Raw genomic sequence first — 16,508 nt, 5'->3', positions numbered from 1 at the left:
CTTGATCAACCAAAGTTATTCAGAAGTAAATATGTCCAAACCAGATATGTTGGTTAAGAGAATTTATAATTGGTGAGGAACAGTGATTCCATGCAGAGTGCTACATGGGTCTTTGTGCAGATGATTGACGAAAGCAGTAAGAGCATATTCATTTATTGATCTTTTAATCACACTTGTTGGGCACCTGCCACGTGCCAGACCCCAGGGTGCTTAGAAATTGTCAGATCAGGGATCCCAAAAGTTTCTTTTGAGAAGGATGCCTTAAGCATTGAGAGACTCTTCCAGCTGCAAAGACCTGTTCTATTTACCTCTAGGAGAAATTGACACCTTTAGCAGTGGAGTTACCCTCTAAAATTGCTAAGATCATGATTTCTCTGTGAAGATGCAATGGTTGCCTCTCAAACACTCTGAAAATTCAGAGTCCAGATTTATTTCAGAAATTCATCATGATGCTTTTAACCTTTGATGCCTTTTGCAGGAATGATATATGGAGTTTGTGTCTTTTTATGGTGGTGTCTCCAACCAGGTTGCAAGTGATATAAGGACTGTGATTTCAGACAATTATTCTCTTGACAGCATGCGCTCAGGTTCATACAGCAAGAGAGGAAGTTCCTCTTGCTTTTTTCCAGAAGAATCAGCATGGCAAAAATTAGCTACACAACATTACAAGTGGTGTGCAAACTAAGTCAACCAGTTGCTCTTCTTTCACAACCAGAACGAGAGAAAGGACTGATCTTGTCACCATGTTGATGGACTTTCCCCCAACAAAGATGAATCTAAGTATTGATTATGTGAGCCTGGCCTTGACAACTTTAGACATCCTTTCTTTCCCTCCCTCAACTCTGTTTCTTTGTTCACTCTCCCCTGTTCCTCTGCTCACACCTTTTCTCTTTATTCCTACATGAGTAGTATGTACTATGTTTTAAGTCCTTTGCCAGTTTATACAGCAAACTTTTTGGTCTCAGAACATTTTAACATTCTTAAATATCATTAACAACCCACAAGCTTTGGTTTTTGTGGATTTTACCTATTGCTCTTTATTTCCTTAGTAATTAGAGCTAATAAAAGGTGATATATATATATCTTTATTAATTCAGTTAAAAATAATTTAAAAACCTATCACATATTGATAAAAATAGAGCACTTTTTATTAAAAATAACTATATTATCCAAAATTTTAAAATAACGAGGAGAGTGCCCTTGTTTTACATTTTTGCAAGTGCCTGGCTGATTAGAAGACAGCTGAATTCTCGTAACTGTTTCTGGATTCTGTTGTGATACCTCTTATACAGCCTCTGGAAAACTCCTCCAGAGAGAATGAGGACAAAGACAGCAAATACAGCCTTAGTACTTTCATGAAAATAGTTTTCACCTTGTGAACCCCTCAGAGGGTCTCAGGGACCCCTCAGGGTTCCTGGGCCGTACTTTGAGAACTGTTGTGCTAGGGCTAGAGATACAGGCATGAAAGACCCAGCATCTTTACCCACCATCTGGTAGTGGAAAGACACAAAAGGATATTTACAGCCCGGTTTAGTCCTTAATGTGCTAAGGATAGGCAGGGGGCTATGGTGGGACAAGGAAAGAACTAATTCAGTCTGCGGGGTGTGTTTAGGGATGAGAGGAAGGGGAGGGTCAGAGAATGCTTTCCTGAGTCAGTGGTGCGGAGCTGAGCTGAGCAGAGCAGATGGGAGTGCAGATAATTCAACTTGAACGCAAATGGAACCACCTTGTCTGATACCCTGATCAGGGTTGATTATGAGGGTGACCTAGGGCATTTGGCTTTCAGCTTTATGATGATTTTGTGTGTTTGGTGGTGGTAGAGGGCAGGCTTTTCTAGCCTATCCTCTACCTCTGATATCCTACAACTTCCCAGGAAGGAGCCAGAGCTGGAGAAATGCAGGTAACAATCCACATAAATAAGAAGTGAAATTGACCTGCCAGTGCTTTCTTTCTGAAGCACTGAGAAACAGGTGAGCATTCTGCAGTGAATATACTGTAAACCAGATAATTGCCATTCGTTGTTCTGAACACCTTGGGATCTAAGACATGAAATGGAATTTGCAATAAAAATGTATCTCACATTTGCTACCTTCTAGAACAAAGTTGATAGCAAAAGCCACAAAGTTTTTATTTATTAGTTTGCCAGTAATGAAACAAGAATTTGGTGTGTTTCTGTCTGAGGTTAAAAGGAAGTTGCACTGTCACATCCAATCTTCTCACTCATTTTGAATATAATATTTTAAAAGATTCTTCAGTGAGTGTGATATTTAGTTTTATGTGTCCATTTGGCTAGGCTATAGTATCTAGTTATTCAACGAAACACTCATCCAGGTGTTGCTGTGAAGGCATTTTGGACATGTGGTTAACATCTACAGGCAATTGTTTTAAGTAAAGGAGATGATCCTCAACAATGTGGGTGGGGGCTTCCCTGGTGGCGCAATGGTTGAGAGTCTGCCTGCCGATGCAGGAGACATGGGTTCGTGCCCCGGTCCGGGAAAATCCCACATGCCGTGGAGCGGCTGGGCCCGTGAGCCATGGCCGCTGAGCCTGCGCGTCTGGAGCCTGTGCTCCGCAACGGGAGAGGCCACAACAGTGAGAGGCCCGCGTACCGCAAAAAAAAAATAATAATAATAATGTGGATGGGCCTCATCCAATCAGTTGAAAGGCTTTAAGAGCAAAAATGGAGTTTTCCCAGAAAAGAAGAAATTCTGCCTCAAGACTGAAGCATTAACTCCTACTTGAGCTTCCAGCCTGCAGGCCTGCCACATGAATTTCAGACTTGCCAGCCCTTGCAATTGTGTAGGCCAATTCCTTTACACACACACACACACACACACACACACACACACGTATCTATATATGTGTGTGTGTGTGTGTGTGTGTGTCTCTCTCTCTCTCTCTCTCTCTCTCTCTCTCTCTCTATATATATATATATATATATATCTCCTATCTCTATCTAGCTCTAGCTCTAGCTCTAGCTCTATCTGTCTCTATCTGTCTCAATCTCTCTGTCTCCCATTGGTTCTATTTCTCTGGAGAACTCTGCCTGTTCTCCGGTCTGTTCAGTCTTGGCTCTTCTGTGCCCCCTCAGAGCACTTGGTCCAAGGCTCGACCCACAGGGGATGGAAACAACTATGTGCTGCTGCATTGACCTCTGGTTGGGGGAGGAATGACCCAGTGGGGTGGGCACCTCAGTCCTTCCATTAGGGACCATGACCTTGTATGATTTCCTTAAACTCCCTGAACCTCCATAACCTCATCCATGAAGTGGAGCCCATGCAACCCTCCCACAGGGGCGATGGGGAGGATTTCATGAGACCGCACATAGTAGGCCCTCCGGAGTGGCCGCTTCTGATTAGTCGTGTAGTGGTCGTGGTTGAACAGTGGATTACAGAAAGAGTTGTAGACAATTACATATAGTAGCATCAATTCCAAAGTAAGTTACGGGCTGGTTTTAGGGGTTAGAGATATTTTAAATGCAGTGAAGGATGAGATATTGAAGTAATAACAATCTTGGGGAATTATAGGTATGACAATTTAGTGCACACTTCAGTCCAATAAGGTTGTTCAGTAGGTACGACATTTTGTGTGGAAGTGTGTTGGCTCTAGTAATTGAATGGGAGCATTAAACCGTCACAGTCTTTTCCTCCCCTCTTCCTATTCTAAAAGATTTTTTCCTGAATGGCTCCAAATCTTCTTCACAGTCTTAATCTAATCTTCCCCGCCCACCAGTAGATTTATTGGGTAACTTGGGCATGTCTGTATGGGGCAGGCTGGGTCGCATGGGGGTCCTCACCGAAGCTGTGGGTGTTGAGATTCAGAATAAAAGGACCTTTACTGGGGACATTTAAGGTGCTCATCACCACTGACTCAGCTCTGGCTTAGTGTCTCATTTCATCTTCCTCCCAGTAACCCTGCGGGGTTGGTATTACCTCCATTTTCTAAAGGAGAGTGAGCAGAGGTCTGGGAAGATTGATACTTGACTAAAATACCCTGTTGGTTACATAGTGTCAGAACTATGACATTAAGCCCAGTACCACTTACACCTAATCTCAGGGTCTGTCTTGGGCCAAGCTTTCGGCAATTGGCTTTATCTGGATGGCTTGTGCAGAGAGCTGAAAAATCGCACTTTTGTGAGATTACACAATTCCCCAGTGCACAGTTCTTGCTAGCCTTTCTCCCTGCCCACGCGCCAGTACCCAATGGGATAATGGGATCTGGTTCATCCCCAGGCTGGGGCAATTTAGTTAATGACTTTCAGAGAACCCATACTCTAAACAATTGGGTATTTATGGATGGAAAATGACAGATGGGAGGGAAGAAAAAAATAGGAAAGGTGGATAAATGTATGGATAGATGGTTAGAAGGAAAGGAGGAAGGAAGGGAAGGAAAGCACTGGTCCGCCCTCACTGAAAGCACCCATCAGCCATCTTTTCTTCAAATGCTTTTTCAACCCAATTAACACAGTATAATGTAACCCTCATCCTCTGTGAATCTTTGCATATGTGAGTCACACACATGGGATTTGCATTTAAAACTCTCTAATTGGTACCTCTAGCAAGAGATATATAGTGCCTCTAATTAAGTGATGGCAAATGTCACCCTATGTTTTGTGAGGCACACCCTCTTTCTATTTGGGTGACGTCGCAATACCTGCTCATTGGAACCAAAGAGCTGCTAATTGCTTCAGGAGGTGCTGGGAAGGCAAAGGTGTGCTCACCTCATTTATCAAGGTTCCAGGCACTGTCTCAGGACCTGTGGACATCATTGTGACTAGGATGCTTCCTCTCCTTGAAGAGGGGGAAGGAGGGGCAAGGAACCACCTAATGGCAATGCGGCGGACCTATAGCCTAATAGCAGGCAATGCAGGGTGACAAGGTGTACAGAGGAGGACCACTGGAGGAGGGGGGGCTGGAGCTGCCTCTGGCAGGATGAACAGGCAGGAGCCAGGAGAAAGGAGTGTGAGGACAGGGGTAGACAGCACAATGAGGGCAAAGACATGGGTCACGGAGGGAGCGGGGGTCTTTGGGTGGCTTCCCTGATCTTGTGGTTGGAGAGCAGGAGAGCTTCTGATGGATCCTAGGCAGGGAAGTCAGGACCAGATTTGCCCTTAGGCAGGCTTACCTCCACCTAGACACAGATCCCATCCCACCCTCACTCCTAAGCAAGGAATAAAAATACTTTTTGAAATGCTATGACAATTATTGTAGTTAGGAGTCATTTTATTGCAAGAACAGACACCCACTCAAACTACTGCAAATTTAAAAAATGATGGTTGGGGGAAGAATTATTGAAAGGCTTCACTTGGGAGCCTCAGACAAGCCACGGCAGGCTGGCGAGTCAGTGAAGGGTGAGCGGGGCCAGGAGAACAGGATGGGGGGCCAGCCTCTATATCTTCTGCAGCTGCTTGGGGTGCTTCTCTTCTCTCTGTATGTCGGCTCCCAAATCCTCTGTCTCCTGACCGATTAGCTTTCTTGGATTTTAATAGTGTTCCATCTCCGTCTAAATGTTGGGTTGGGTGATCACTGCATGAACGCCAGCCCCAACTCCTTATGAGTTTTCACATCAAGTGCCCATCGCCAAATACATTATAGTTTCTCGGCCTCTTAAATGAAAGTTTAAAGATCCAACCAATTGGCCCAGCCTACTCCACCCACGGATGCCCCCTGGTCTAGGCAATTCTACCAGGGGATGGAGTCAGAAGGGGAAACTGGGCATGGCAGGCAGAAGAACAGCCTGACAGTCACTAGAGTGACCCGTTTCCTAGGATGTAGTTAACCTCACTGGAGCATTTTGCAATCAGTCTGGTATGTTTTTACTCACAATTCACTTTTACCCAGGGAGAATTCTGAGGATTGAGGAGCTAGCAATAGCCAGAGGGTGAATTGAAGGATGTAGGCAGAAAGACTCAAAGGGTGAATCATCAGCCCCTTGGCCCTGCTGCTTGGATTGAGTGTTAATGCAGTTTTTCAGTGGGTGCATTGAGTGGAAGCCGAGAGACGAGAGCCAAGGCGTGTTCTGCGGATGCATCTGTGTTCTAGTTAAAGGCGCACTGAGGGGCAAGACCTAATTTCTCTATATAAATGGAGGAGAAATATCACACTGGCATTTCCTCTATATGAGTGCAGAGGCACAGGCATTTTCCAGATGCTGAAACATCATGGAAAGGAGACAGGACAGAGGCAAGAAGCAGTTCCTAAGGGGGCATGATATGACAGAGTTCAGCCTCAAGAGGGGTTGGATAGCAAACAGGGACATTATCTCGTGAAGAACCCATGAAAAGTCAGTTCTGAAGTTACAACCAAATGGAGCAAAGCGTGTGCTGACTGGCCACAGTCTATTGGAACAAAAAGGCAAAACGTTTGTCAGGGAAGGGAAGAGATTAAATAGGAAATTACAGCCGAGCCACCAGCATCAATACCTATTGCTTCTTTCTGGAAAGGAGATGGTTCTCCAGTGTCTCTTGAAGCCAGAGTCTGGAAATGGTTCCTGGATGATTCTGTGCAAGCCAATAAGCCCTGGGTGATGTAGATGATATCCATCAGTCCAGCCTCTTAGCTGGCCTTGCCCCTCAAGCTATGGTCTCCAACCAAATATAACTAACTATTCACATTCCCTCCCATGGTGTAGCAGGGTGTTTTACCATCAGGCCCTTGCCCATGCAATGTTCCTCTGCCTGGGACCCTCCGTATCTCGTATCCCTGCTTAATTCTTACTGCTCAGGACTTAGAATCTACTTTCTCCAGGAGGTAATTCTGGATTACCATGGTGGGGTGAGTACTTCTCTCTTTTTCCATAGCGGTCTGCTTTTCCTCTTCTTACCTACCTCTTGCTACACTGGTATCGTGGATCCCTTTCTAGTCTGAGAGTCTCTTGAGGATAAGGACTTTGTTTTTGTCCCATATTTATTCAAGTATAATTTACGCACAATACAATTCACTCTTTTTAAATTTGCAAATTGATAAGTTTCAACAAAGACACATAGAGGCGTAACTATCACCACAATCAAGATACAGAACAGTTCCTTCAACCCAGAAAATTCCCTTGTGCCCCTTTGCAAGCAGACCCTAGCAGTTACTGATCTGTTATCTATCCTTATACTTTGGCGTTTTCTAGAATGTCATATGAATGGCATCAAACAGCATGAAGTCTTTTGTGTCTGACTTCTTTCATTTCACCAGTGAAATACTTTGGAGATTCATCCATTTTGTCGTACGGATCAGTTGATTTCTTTTCAGTGCGGAGTAGGTGTTCATTGTATGGGTATACTGCAATTTATTTATCCATTCACTAGCTGATGGCCATTTTAGTTTCCACTTTGGCACTATCCTGAATAAAGAGTCTATGAACATTTACCTACAAGGGTTTTTGTGTAATTTATGTTTTCATTTCTCTGGGATAAATCCTAGGAATGGAACTGCTGAGCCATTTTATAAGAAATTGCTAAACTGTTTCCGAAGTGACTATATTATTTTACATTCTTACCAGCAATGGATGACTTTCAGTTGCTTCACGTCTTCATCAGAACTTGGTATTGTCCGTCTTATTTTAACCACTCTAGTAGTGACATGGTGATATCCCATAGTGGCTTTAATTTACACATTTTTGATAACTATTAATGTTGAACATGTTTTCTTGTTCTTTGCTGTTCATATATTTACTCTGGTGACAAGTGTGTTCAAATTTTTGCCTTTAAAAAAAACCATTAGTTGTCTTATTTTTGTGTTGTAAGAGTTCTTTATAAATTTTGGATTCAAGTCCTTTATGAGCTATGCTTATATAATATTTTCTCATAGTCTGTAACTTTAAAATATTTTCTTAAAATTGTTTTCCAAGAATAGAAATTTATAATTTTTATAAAGTTTGATGAATCAATTTTATCTCTTATGATTCATGCTTGTTTTTGTCCCTTCTAATAAATCTTCACCTAATCCAAGGACACTCAGGGTTTTTTTCCTGTGCTTTCTTTTAAAGGTTTTGTAATTTTAACTCCTACATTTAAGATCATGATCTATTTAGAGACAATTTTTGTGTATGATGAGCAGTAGGATTGAAGTTCCAAAGTAACATTTAATCAAAGGACTATCTTCTCCCCCACTGAATTATCTTGGAACCTTTGTCAGAAATTGACCATATGTATGTGTGTCTATTTCTGTACCCTTCATTCTTTCTATTGACCTGTATGTCTATCTTTATGTTAGTATCACACTGTCTTGATTACAGTAGCTTTATAATAAGTCTTAAAATCAAGTAGTGTAAGTCCTCCGACTTTGCTCTTCTTTTTCAAAATTGTTTTGGCTATATCAGGTCTTTTTCATTTTCATATAAATTTTAGAATTAGCTTAACCATTTTAAAAATTCTGCTATTATTTTGACTTGGGTTGCATTGACACTTATAGATCAGTTAGGGGAAAATTTACATCTTAACTATATCGAGTCTACCAGATCATGAACACTGTCTATCTCTCCACTAAGACCTCTCCAGGTCTTCATTAAATTCTCTCAGCAATATCTTAGAGAATTTACAGATCTTGCATGTATTTTGTGAAAGTTATTCCTAAATGTTTCATTTTTTGATGCTATTATATTAATAAGTTTAAATTTCCAATTGTTTATTTCTAGTACATAGAAATACAATTGATTTTTATAGATTGACTTTCTATCCTGTGACTTTCCTCAACTCATTTATTAGCTCTAGTAGTACTTTTGTAGATTCTGTAGATTTTGCTTCATTGATGATCATGTTCTCTGAAAATAAAGACAATTTTAGTTTTTCATTTCCAACTTGAGTGGGAAAATATTCACTCTTCAGTCATTAAGTATGATGTTAGCTATAGATTTTTATAAAAGCTCTTTATCTGAGTGAAGAAGTTTCCTTCTATTCCTCATTTGTTGATAGATTTAATTATGAATGAATATTGAATTTTGTCAAATGCTTTTTTCAGGGACATTTTCCCCCATTTTACCGCCGATGTTTAGACTGTTTTTGCACATTTTAAGTACTCCATAGATATTTGTTGAATGAATGAAGCTGGGCTAAATACCTCTGAGAATGTAAGGTTATACTTCAACCATTCAGAAGCGTGAGATGAGCTAGGGGGACTTCAGAGTATTTGAATGCTTAGTCATGTCAGGAGTACTAGATTTGCCTAAATGATCATGCAGTTTTTACAATATTCCCATGAAGAAAGTGCCTCCATTTTACAAATGAGGAATGAGTAATGGATGGAAAGATTAAAAAGCTATAATATTGTTGGGATGTGGGGAAGTAGTTCTGTGTTTCATTACTCATCAGAAATAAAAAGACAATCAAGACAATCATTAAGTTCAGAAAACAAAAAATAAACAATATGATATTGCTTATATGCGGAATCTAAAAAAAATGATAGAAATGAACTTATTAACAAAATAGAAACAGACTCACAGACTTAGAGAACAAACTTATGGTCACCAGGGCAGAAGGGTGAGGTTGGGGGGCGAGATAGTCAGGGAGTTTGGGATTGATAAGTACACACAGTGCTATATTTAAAATGTATAACCAACCAGGACCTACTGTATAGCACACAGAACTCTGTTCAGTATTACTATGACACAACCTAAATGGGAAAAGAATTTGAAAAAGAATGGATACAGGTATATGTATAACTAAATCACTTTGCTGTACACCTGAAACTAACACAACACTGTTAATCAACTATACTCCAATATAAAATAAAAAGTTAAAAACAATAAATGAAGGAGGCTGGTTCCAAATATAATGAAAGTTAAAATGGAGGATGATCCAGCCATTTGATGGAATGAATGAATCAAGAATCCAACTGGTCTCTATACAAGGAATGGTGTTCTTGGAATGATGGTTGGACCACTAGGAAGGAAAAGTAATCCTTGCACGATAATTGGCTCAGCCATGAATTGTATCCTCGTAGTCAAAATAATGTAAATATAAGTTATTGGTTTGCAAACCTGAGGATTTGATCTATACACAAAGCAAAGAAGATTTCATTGGGGTTACTCATCAAAGTGCAAATGTTTATCAACCTTGACAAAGCAAAGTTGAGATAGATCTGAAGGAAGTTAGAAAGTGAGAGAGAACTGAAGAAATTTTAGGAATATGAACCTTTTTATTTTCCAAAAAGGGAATATCTAAACCCCTCTGAGACTCAGTTCCTCACCTGTACAATGAGATCCGACGTCTCATCTAGAGGGGTTGTTGTGAGGATTAATGAATGAATGTAAAATGCCTAATATGTGGTAGGTACTCAACTAACTATAGTAGTGATAGAGAGGAGAATCCCCACTAATGATGCAGAAATCTCGACTTCTTAACTTCAGGGTCTGCAGAGCACCTTTCCTGTGACACTTTCACTGCCCAGAGAGCAGGGGGGTAATGAAAGAGCAGGGGCTATGTGGCCAGTGGAGGACATCTGAATGACATGACAACCCTGTGGGCGGTGTCATCTTCCCCATTTTATAGCTGAGGGAGTTGAGATGCTGCGTGGCCAACTGCCTTGCACTGAATCAGCCCTGAAGTGGCTAAACCAGGGCCACAGCCCAGCAGCCGTGACTCTAGATTCCGTTGTCTGCCACTGAGCCAAGTGGTGCGTGAATCTGCAACACTGGGTAAGCTCCTGGTATATCTTCTGTACACATTTCTAATGAATAGGCCCCTAGGTTTAATTAAAGGAAAAAAAGGTTAATTATTTTTCCCAACAGTCGCAAATTATTTACATTGCATTTGTGTTGATGGCTAATAAAAGAGCAAAGGAGTGTGGGGACAACCCAGAGTGGCTGTAATTCTTCCAGGGTCCATAATGAAGCACTAGTTTGAATGCCAACAAGTGAGCATGGCTGAGCCTGCTGCCCCATTAAGACCTGCTCTAGGCAACGGGCTCTCTACCCTGGGCATGATTCAATCATCAGAAATAGGTCTCAGAGGCCAACAACTGAGAATAGCAACGCATATGTCCATGCCCCGCTAAACTGCCCCTCGGTTAGTTCATGGTTGCTGTGGAATGGGTGACAAAGGGCAAAACAGTGGCCCAGGTTGAGCCTACCACCAATCCTGGAACAGCTCTTAACTGACCTTTCAAAGCCTGATGAAGTGGGAAGGGGACAGAGCCACTGCCACAGATCTGTTCTCAAATCTATGTGTAAGCTTTTGCTTTGCCATGGCTATTGAAACAATATGTACTATGTATTATGTGTATAATATATATTATAATGTGGGTTATATAGTGTAATGTGTATTACATATATTATGATGAGTGTGTGTGGGGGGCACTTTTTGGATATCATGATGTAGGAAAGAGTTTTGGGTTTTCACCATTGTTAGTTATTAACCCTGTGGCCATCTTGGGAAAGTCACCCCTTGTGAAAGTAGTTTCTTTGTCATTTCCATAATGATCACACCTACCTCTCAGATTGCTGGGGGGAGCATTACATATGTGACAACATCTCTTAAACTGTGAAGCAGGTTGTGAGGATTAGCATTAGGACAGCTTTGATTATTCTAGGGCTCCCTATAATCTGTCATTTCATTTCTAAAGCAGCTACTCTGCACCCAGAGTCCTCTGGGGGAAGAAAAGGACAAACCAAGGAGCTCCCAGTTGAAGAATTAGATTACTACTTTAGAAAGATCACTCTTAATGTCAGTGTGGAGGATGGATTGGAATGGGACAAGACTTCTTACTGGAAGACAAGTCAAGAGACCATTGCAGCCATTCACATAGGAGAGCTGGGCCAGAGACAAATCAAGGGGCTGGAATTAGCAGAAATAGGATATTCACCAGATAAGATTTTCACATAGGACTATTACACCAATCCTGGTACAAGTCTTAGTGCTGGTTGACTTTAAGTTATCTTGTATTCATTTGCTCATAACAAAGTACCACAAACTGGGTGGCTTAGAACAGCAGGAATTTATTGACTCACAGTTCTGGAGGCCAAGAGTCTGAAATCAAATTGTCAGCAGGACCATGTTTGCTCTGAAGGTCTCTCTTGTAGATTTTGGTAGTTCCTTGGCTTGTGACAGCACAACTTCACTCTTCACGTGGTGCTCTCCCTGTGTGCATGTCTGTCTCTGTGGCTAAATTTCCCCTTTTTATAAGGACACCAGTCATTTTGGATTAGGGCCCACCGTAATAACCTCATTTTAACTTGATTACCTCTATAAAGACCCTATCTTCAAATAAAGTCACATTGCAAGGTACTGGAGGTTAGGACTCCAATCCATCTTTTGGGGGGGGGGCACCTCAACTAGTAATATATATATGATATGCATTTTAAGTGTATTAATTGTACATTATAGAGTATATCATTCAGCTGATCAAATTATTGAAGAACAACTTAAAATGCTATATAATTTAGACCATTTAGATAGACTCAGTCTTTAATGGATCAGAAAATATTAAAATGTTTGTTGTATATTTACACATTTGTTGGTACTTATCCATATACATGTATATAAAATTTAGTAACAGCTCCTAATAATGGATTGGATAAGATTGAGGTCAGAAATCCCAGCACGCAGTTGTAATCTGCTAGTTTGTTGATTGATAATGGATTTTAACTCTGAAACATCTCTGAATAGATAGTAGCATTTAAGAATTAAAACTTTTGATTAATTTTTTAAAATATCTATACTGGGCATCTAGAAATAGAAATAATGGGATTTGGGCAATATTCATAATATTATTATGGATTCAAATAATGATCTTAAAAGTCAATCTTTTTGTTTTATTTTTTCCATTGTTTTCCAGTGAACAAGCACAAGCCATGGATTGAGACTTCGTATCACGGGGTCATAACAGAGAACAACGACACAGTCATTTTGGACCCACCACTTGTCGCCCTGGATAAAGATGCACCGGTTCCTTTTGCAGGTGAGATGAGAGCTTAGCATGGCTGGGCTCTGCTCATTTGGGAGACAAGTCGGGACACCTCCACGAAACCCAGGCTTGGGCTTCATTGCTCTTGTCACCACCTGTGGCTCTCACAGATCAGCTTGTGCTTTCAAAGCTGTGCTTCTTCTGATTCCTGGTGTGGATTCTGTATCTCCTTATGGTTTTTCTCCTTGGCGTTGCCTGCAATGCAAGACCCTTATATCTTCTTGTTGTGAGAGATGGTATATTGCTGAAGTGGCCTCTGGAGTTGGAAAAGCTGGGTCAGCAAGGCCTGTGGGGGAATTTTCCCTCTAGAAAGAGGGAAAATTCTGTATCTTCTCATCGACAAGAGAAGATGTATAACCCACTGTCCCCACTACCCACATATCATGAACAGGTGAAGACTTGTAACTTGGTAGATTGACAAGAGAAAAAGGAAAGAAAAAAGGATCAGGAGTTATTTGCTCAGGGTAGGACAGACTTGTGCCCTTGAGCTTCAAAATGGGTGTGGCTTTTAGAGGAGGAATCTGGGGGCAGTGCCATTTGCCCTTGCAGCTTGAGAGCCTTCTCATTGTCATCAAGATGACCACTGCTTCCTCCTCTAACCTCCTGCAAGGGCCAGATCCCAGGAGGGGTGTGTGAAAGAAGATGGCTGTGTCTCACGTTTCCATAGATTTTGGCAAAGAAAAGGGGATGGGTGATGGCGGGGCGGGGCGGGGAGGGGTTGGACAAAGAATTTCTGAAGATGCCTACATCATGAGTGATATTGTTAACATTTTATAACTGTCAGAAGAAAGACAGGAAATTTAATGAAGGTTTTCAAGATTTCTGGAAGATTGCTTTATGATCGATGGGTGCCAGGCTGAGGTTTTTACCATGATGAAGTCTAGTTTTTCTGACAGTTTGTCTGTTACATTATGAGCTACTTGGGCAGAAAAAAAAGGCTCTTTCACACTTCTAAGAGATAAGCTCTGTGAAGTCCTGTTTTTCATTACGGAACATTATAAAGTAAGGAGTGAGGGGGTGAGTTAAATGGGGAAATTCAGCCTTATGTGAAGACAAACCCATAAGCATTCTCGCAGAGCATGGGGGAGATGCTCTAGACTCTCAGAAGAAGGCTTAGTCTTTATTTTATGTAGAATGGTAACCACCAAGGGTACCTAACTGTGACTTCCATGGTGTTTAGAGTTGGGACATTTCCATACATCTTCCAGCCATCCTCAGAGGTCCCAGCTCAACCAAAGGCCACTTGGCAGTGTGAATCCCATGCTGTCTTTTCCACAGTGGATGAGGTGTCTTCCCCAGACCTTCTTTACCAGCCTGGGAATATTCCAACTCATCCCCTTCTTGGACATAACTATACTGAGGTTAATCAGCAATTCTCACCAACCCCCTGGAAATGAGATTTTAAAACAAACACTAGCAAAAATGTTTGGGTCATGGGAATGTTTGGACTGTCATGCACTGTGTGTTTTAAAAAATGAAATAGAGACAGCATTTAGAAGTTGGGAAAGTTTGCATAAAACCTGCAGGATTCTGGTTTATCTTGATGAATTAGATCTGAAATACAGAGTTGTGTTGTGGCTTCCCTCATTAGACTGAGCATGTGCAGGTCCTTTATTCATCTTTCCATTGAAGTATGTGACCCCTCTTTAAGATACAAGAGAAAAAACTAATGACATATTAAATGGGAAGTAAACAGATGCTTTTAAGTCACTGTAAGGTAGTGAGGCTAACACTTTTAAAGTGAGGGATGTGTCTGTTTATTCATTGTGTCCGCCTCAGTGTAGCCCTGTTCTCATCCAGTAGTGTACTAGGAAACTGAGGTCGTTGAACAAGCTGTTCTACAGTAAACTTATAAACTCTAATGTAAAGACTAAAATGGAAAAAAAAAATTCAAACGAATCTGCTATTTGAAAGTTTGGATTACAAACACTTACCTTCCTCGGTTGTCGACCTGAAGGACAGTTAATCATTTCACCTGAAGATTGACCAAAGGATTTCCTTCAATTCTAAATCCATCAAATACTTTTAAACTTGAAGTTGTATTCAGACCATCAGATGTGACCGCAGGTGTTCTGACACCTCTTGAAACTAAGGTTTGCTTCTAAGCGAAGCCCTGAGCAGTTATTTCCATCTGAAGACAATCTCTACACTCCGCCTGATATTGGCAGCTACGTTTTTAAAAAAAATCTAGCTTAATGCATCAAAATATAATCTTCCAAGTTCTTATGGGTAAAAAGTAAAGGTGCTTTTTAGAATGGTCAAAGCTATTTTTCTCAGTGTTATTTATGATTGGCTCTGAGACAGGACACAGACACTAACCAGCCATGCGTGCTGCAAAGAACATTTATCTTAAAACATTTATCTTAAAAATAAAATACTGAAGATTTATTTCAGATCCCTATCGTTCTCATAAAATTGAAAAATTCGTATCTGCCAGCTCCATCACTTCTTGAAGTCAACTGCAGCTTTTGGTCCCCCCCTTATCACCTGCTCTGGTATTGTGTGTCAGTTTTTCCACCCTCATCCCAGTGGTCTTTATTTCCAGCTTAGCCAGTGAGATGAGCTATAAGCTCATGGGGGGATGGTTCCACCCGTATCACTTTTGCTCTGTGTTGTTTCTCTTGAGATTTTCCCTCTTTAAAAACTTTTTAAGAAAAATTTCCTGCCTAAAATATCACTCATTTAAATAAAAATCATGATTGAATTTTGTGGATAAATACAAAATTCAGGGATATAAAATAGCTTTTGTTATATATCTCCTGCTTACGACAATGTGCTTATTGTAGAAAATGTGAAATCTTCTTACCCCCAGAGAGAGTCTCTGTTAACATTTTAGTGTATTTCTTTCCAGTCATTTTGCTACTCTGTTTTAATCCAAAAATAGTGGTACACTTTATATTCATTATTATAACTTATTTTTCCTACTAATGAATATACACCATTTTATTAAATACTCTTCTGCATCTCATTAAATGGCTGCATGATTTCCAACTCAATGAATATTCTATAGTTTACCATTCTTTTATTTTTTTCCAGCTTTATTGAGATATAATTGACATATAGCATTGTGTAAGTTTAAGGCATACAACGTGTTGACTTGATACACTTATATGTTGCAAAATGATTACCACTGCATAGTGTTACCTAACACCTCCATCTCCTCACATAATTACCACTTCTTTTTGTGGTGACAATATTTTAGGTCTACTCTCTTAGCAATTTTCAAGTATCTAATATAATATAATATAATTTATTTATTTATTTTTTTTTTTTGCGGTACGCGGGCCTCTCACTGCTGTGGTCTCTCCCATTGTGGAGCACAGGCTCCAGACGCGCAGACTCAGCGGCCATGACTCACGGGCCCAGCCGCTCCACGGCATGTGGGATCCTCCTGGACCGGGGCACAAACCCGTGTCCCCTGCATTGGTAGGCGGACTCTCAACCACTGCGCCACCAGGGAAGCCTATATAATATAATATTATTAACTCTAATCACCATGCTGAACATTAGATCTCCCAAACTCATAACTTGAAGTTTGTACCCTTTGACTGACATTTCCACGTTTCTCCACCACAACCCCTGGTAACCACCATTCTGCTGTCTGTTTCTATGAGTTCAGCT

At 40.8% G+C, this 16,508-nt stretch overlaps 1 protein-coding gene across 1 annotated transcript in view; it reads left to right on the top strand.

Moving 5' to 3' along the window:
* CLSTN2 (calsyntenin 2) overlaps nucleotides 1-16,508 on the top strand; it is a 634,178-nt gene that overhangs the window by 226,485 nt on the left and 391,185 nt on the right. Inside the window, exon 2 of the mRNA XM_060149165.1 lies at nucleotides 12,759-12,881. Within this exon, the coding sequence (XP_060005148.1) occupies nucleotides 12,759-12,881 (123 nt within the window). The remainder of the gene's footprint in view (nucleotides 1-12,758; nucleotides 12,882-16,508) is intronic.

Source organism: Lagenorhynchus albirostris, chromosome 5, assembly GCF_949774975.1.
Source record: "Lagenorhynchus albirostris chromosome 5, mLagAlb1.1, whole genome shotgun sequence".
NCBI classification, from domain to species: domain Eukaryota; kingdom Metazoa; phylum Chordata; class Mammalia; order Artiodactyla; family Delphinidae; genus Lagenorhynchus; species Lagenorhynchus albirostris.
Note: the sequence above shows the minus strand (reverse complement) of the source record. Positions and strands in the feature narration are given on the sequence as shown.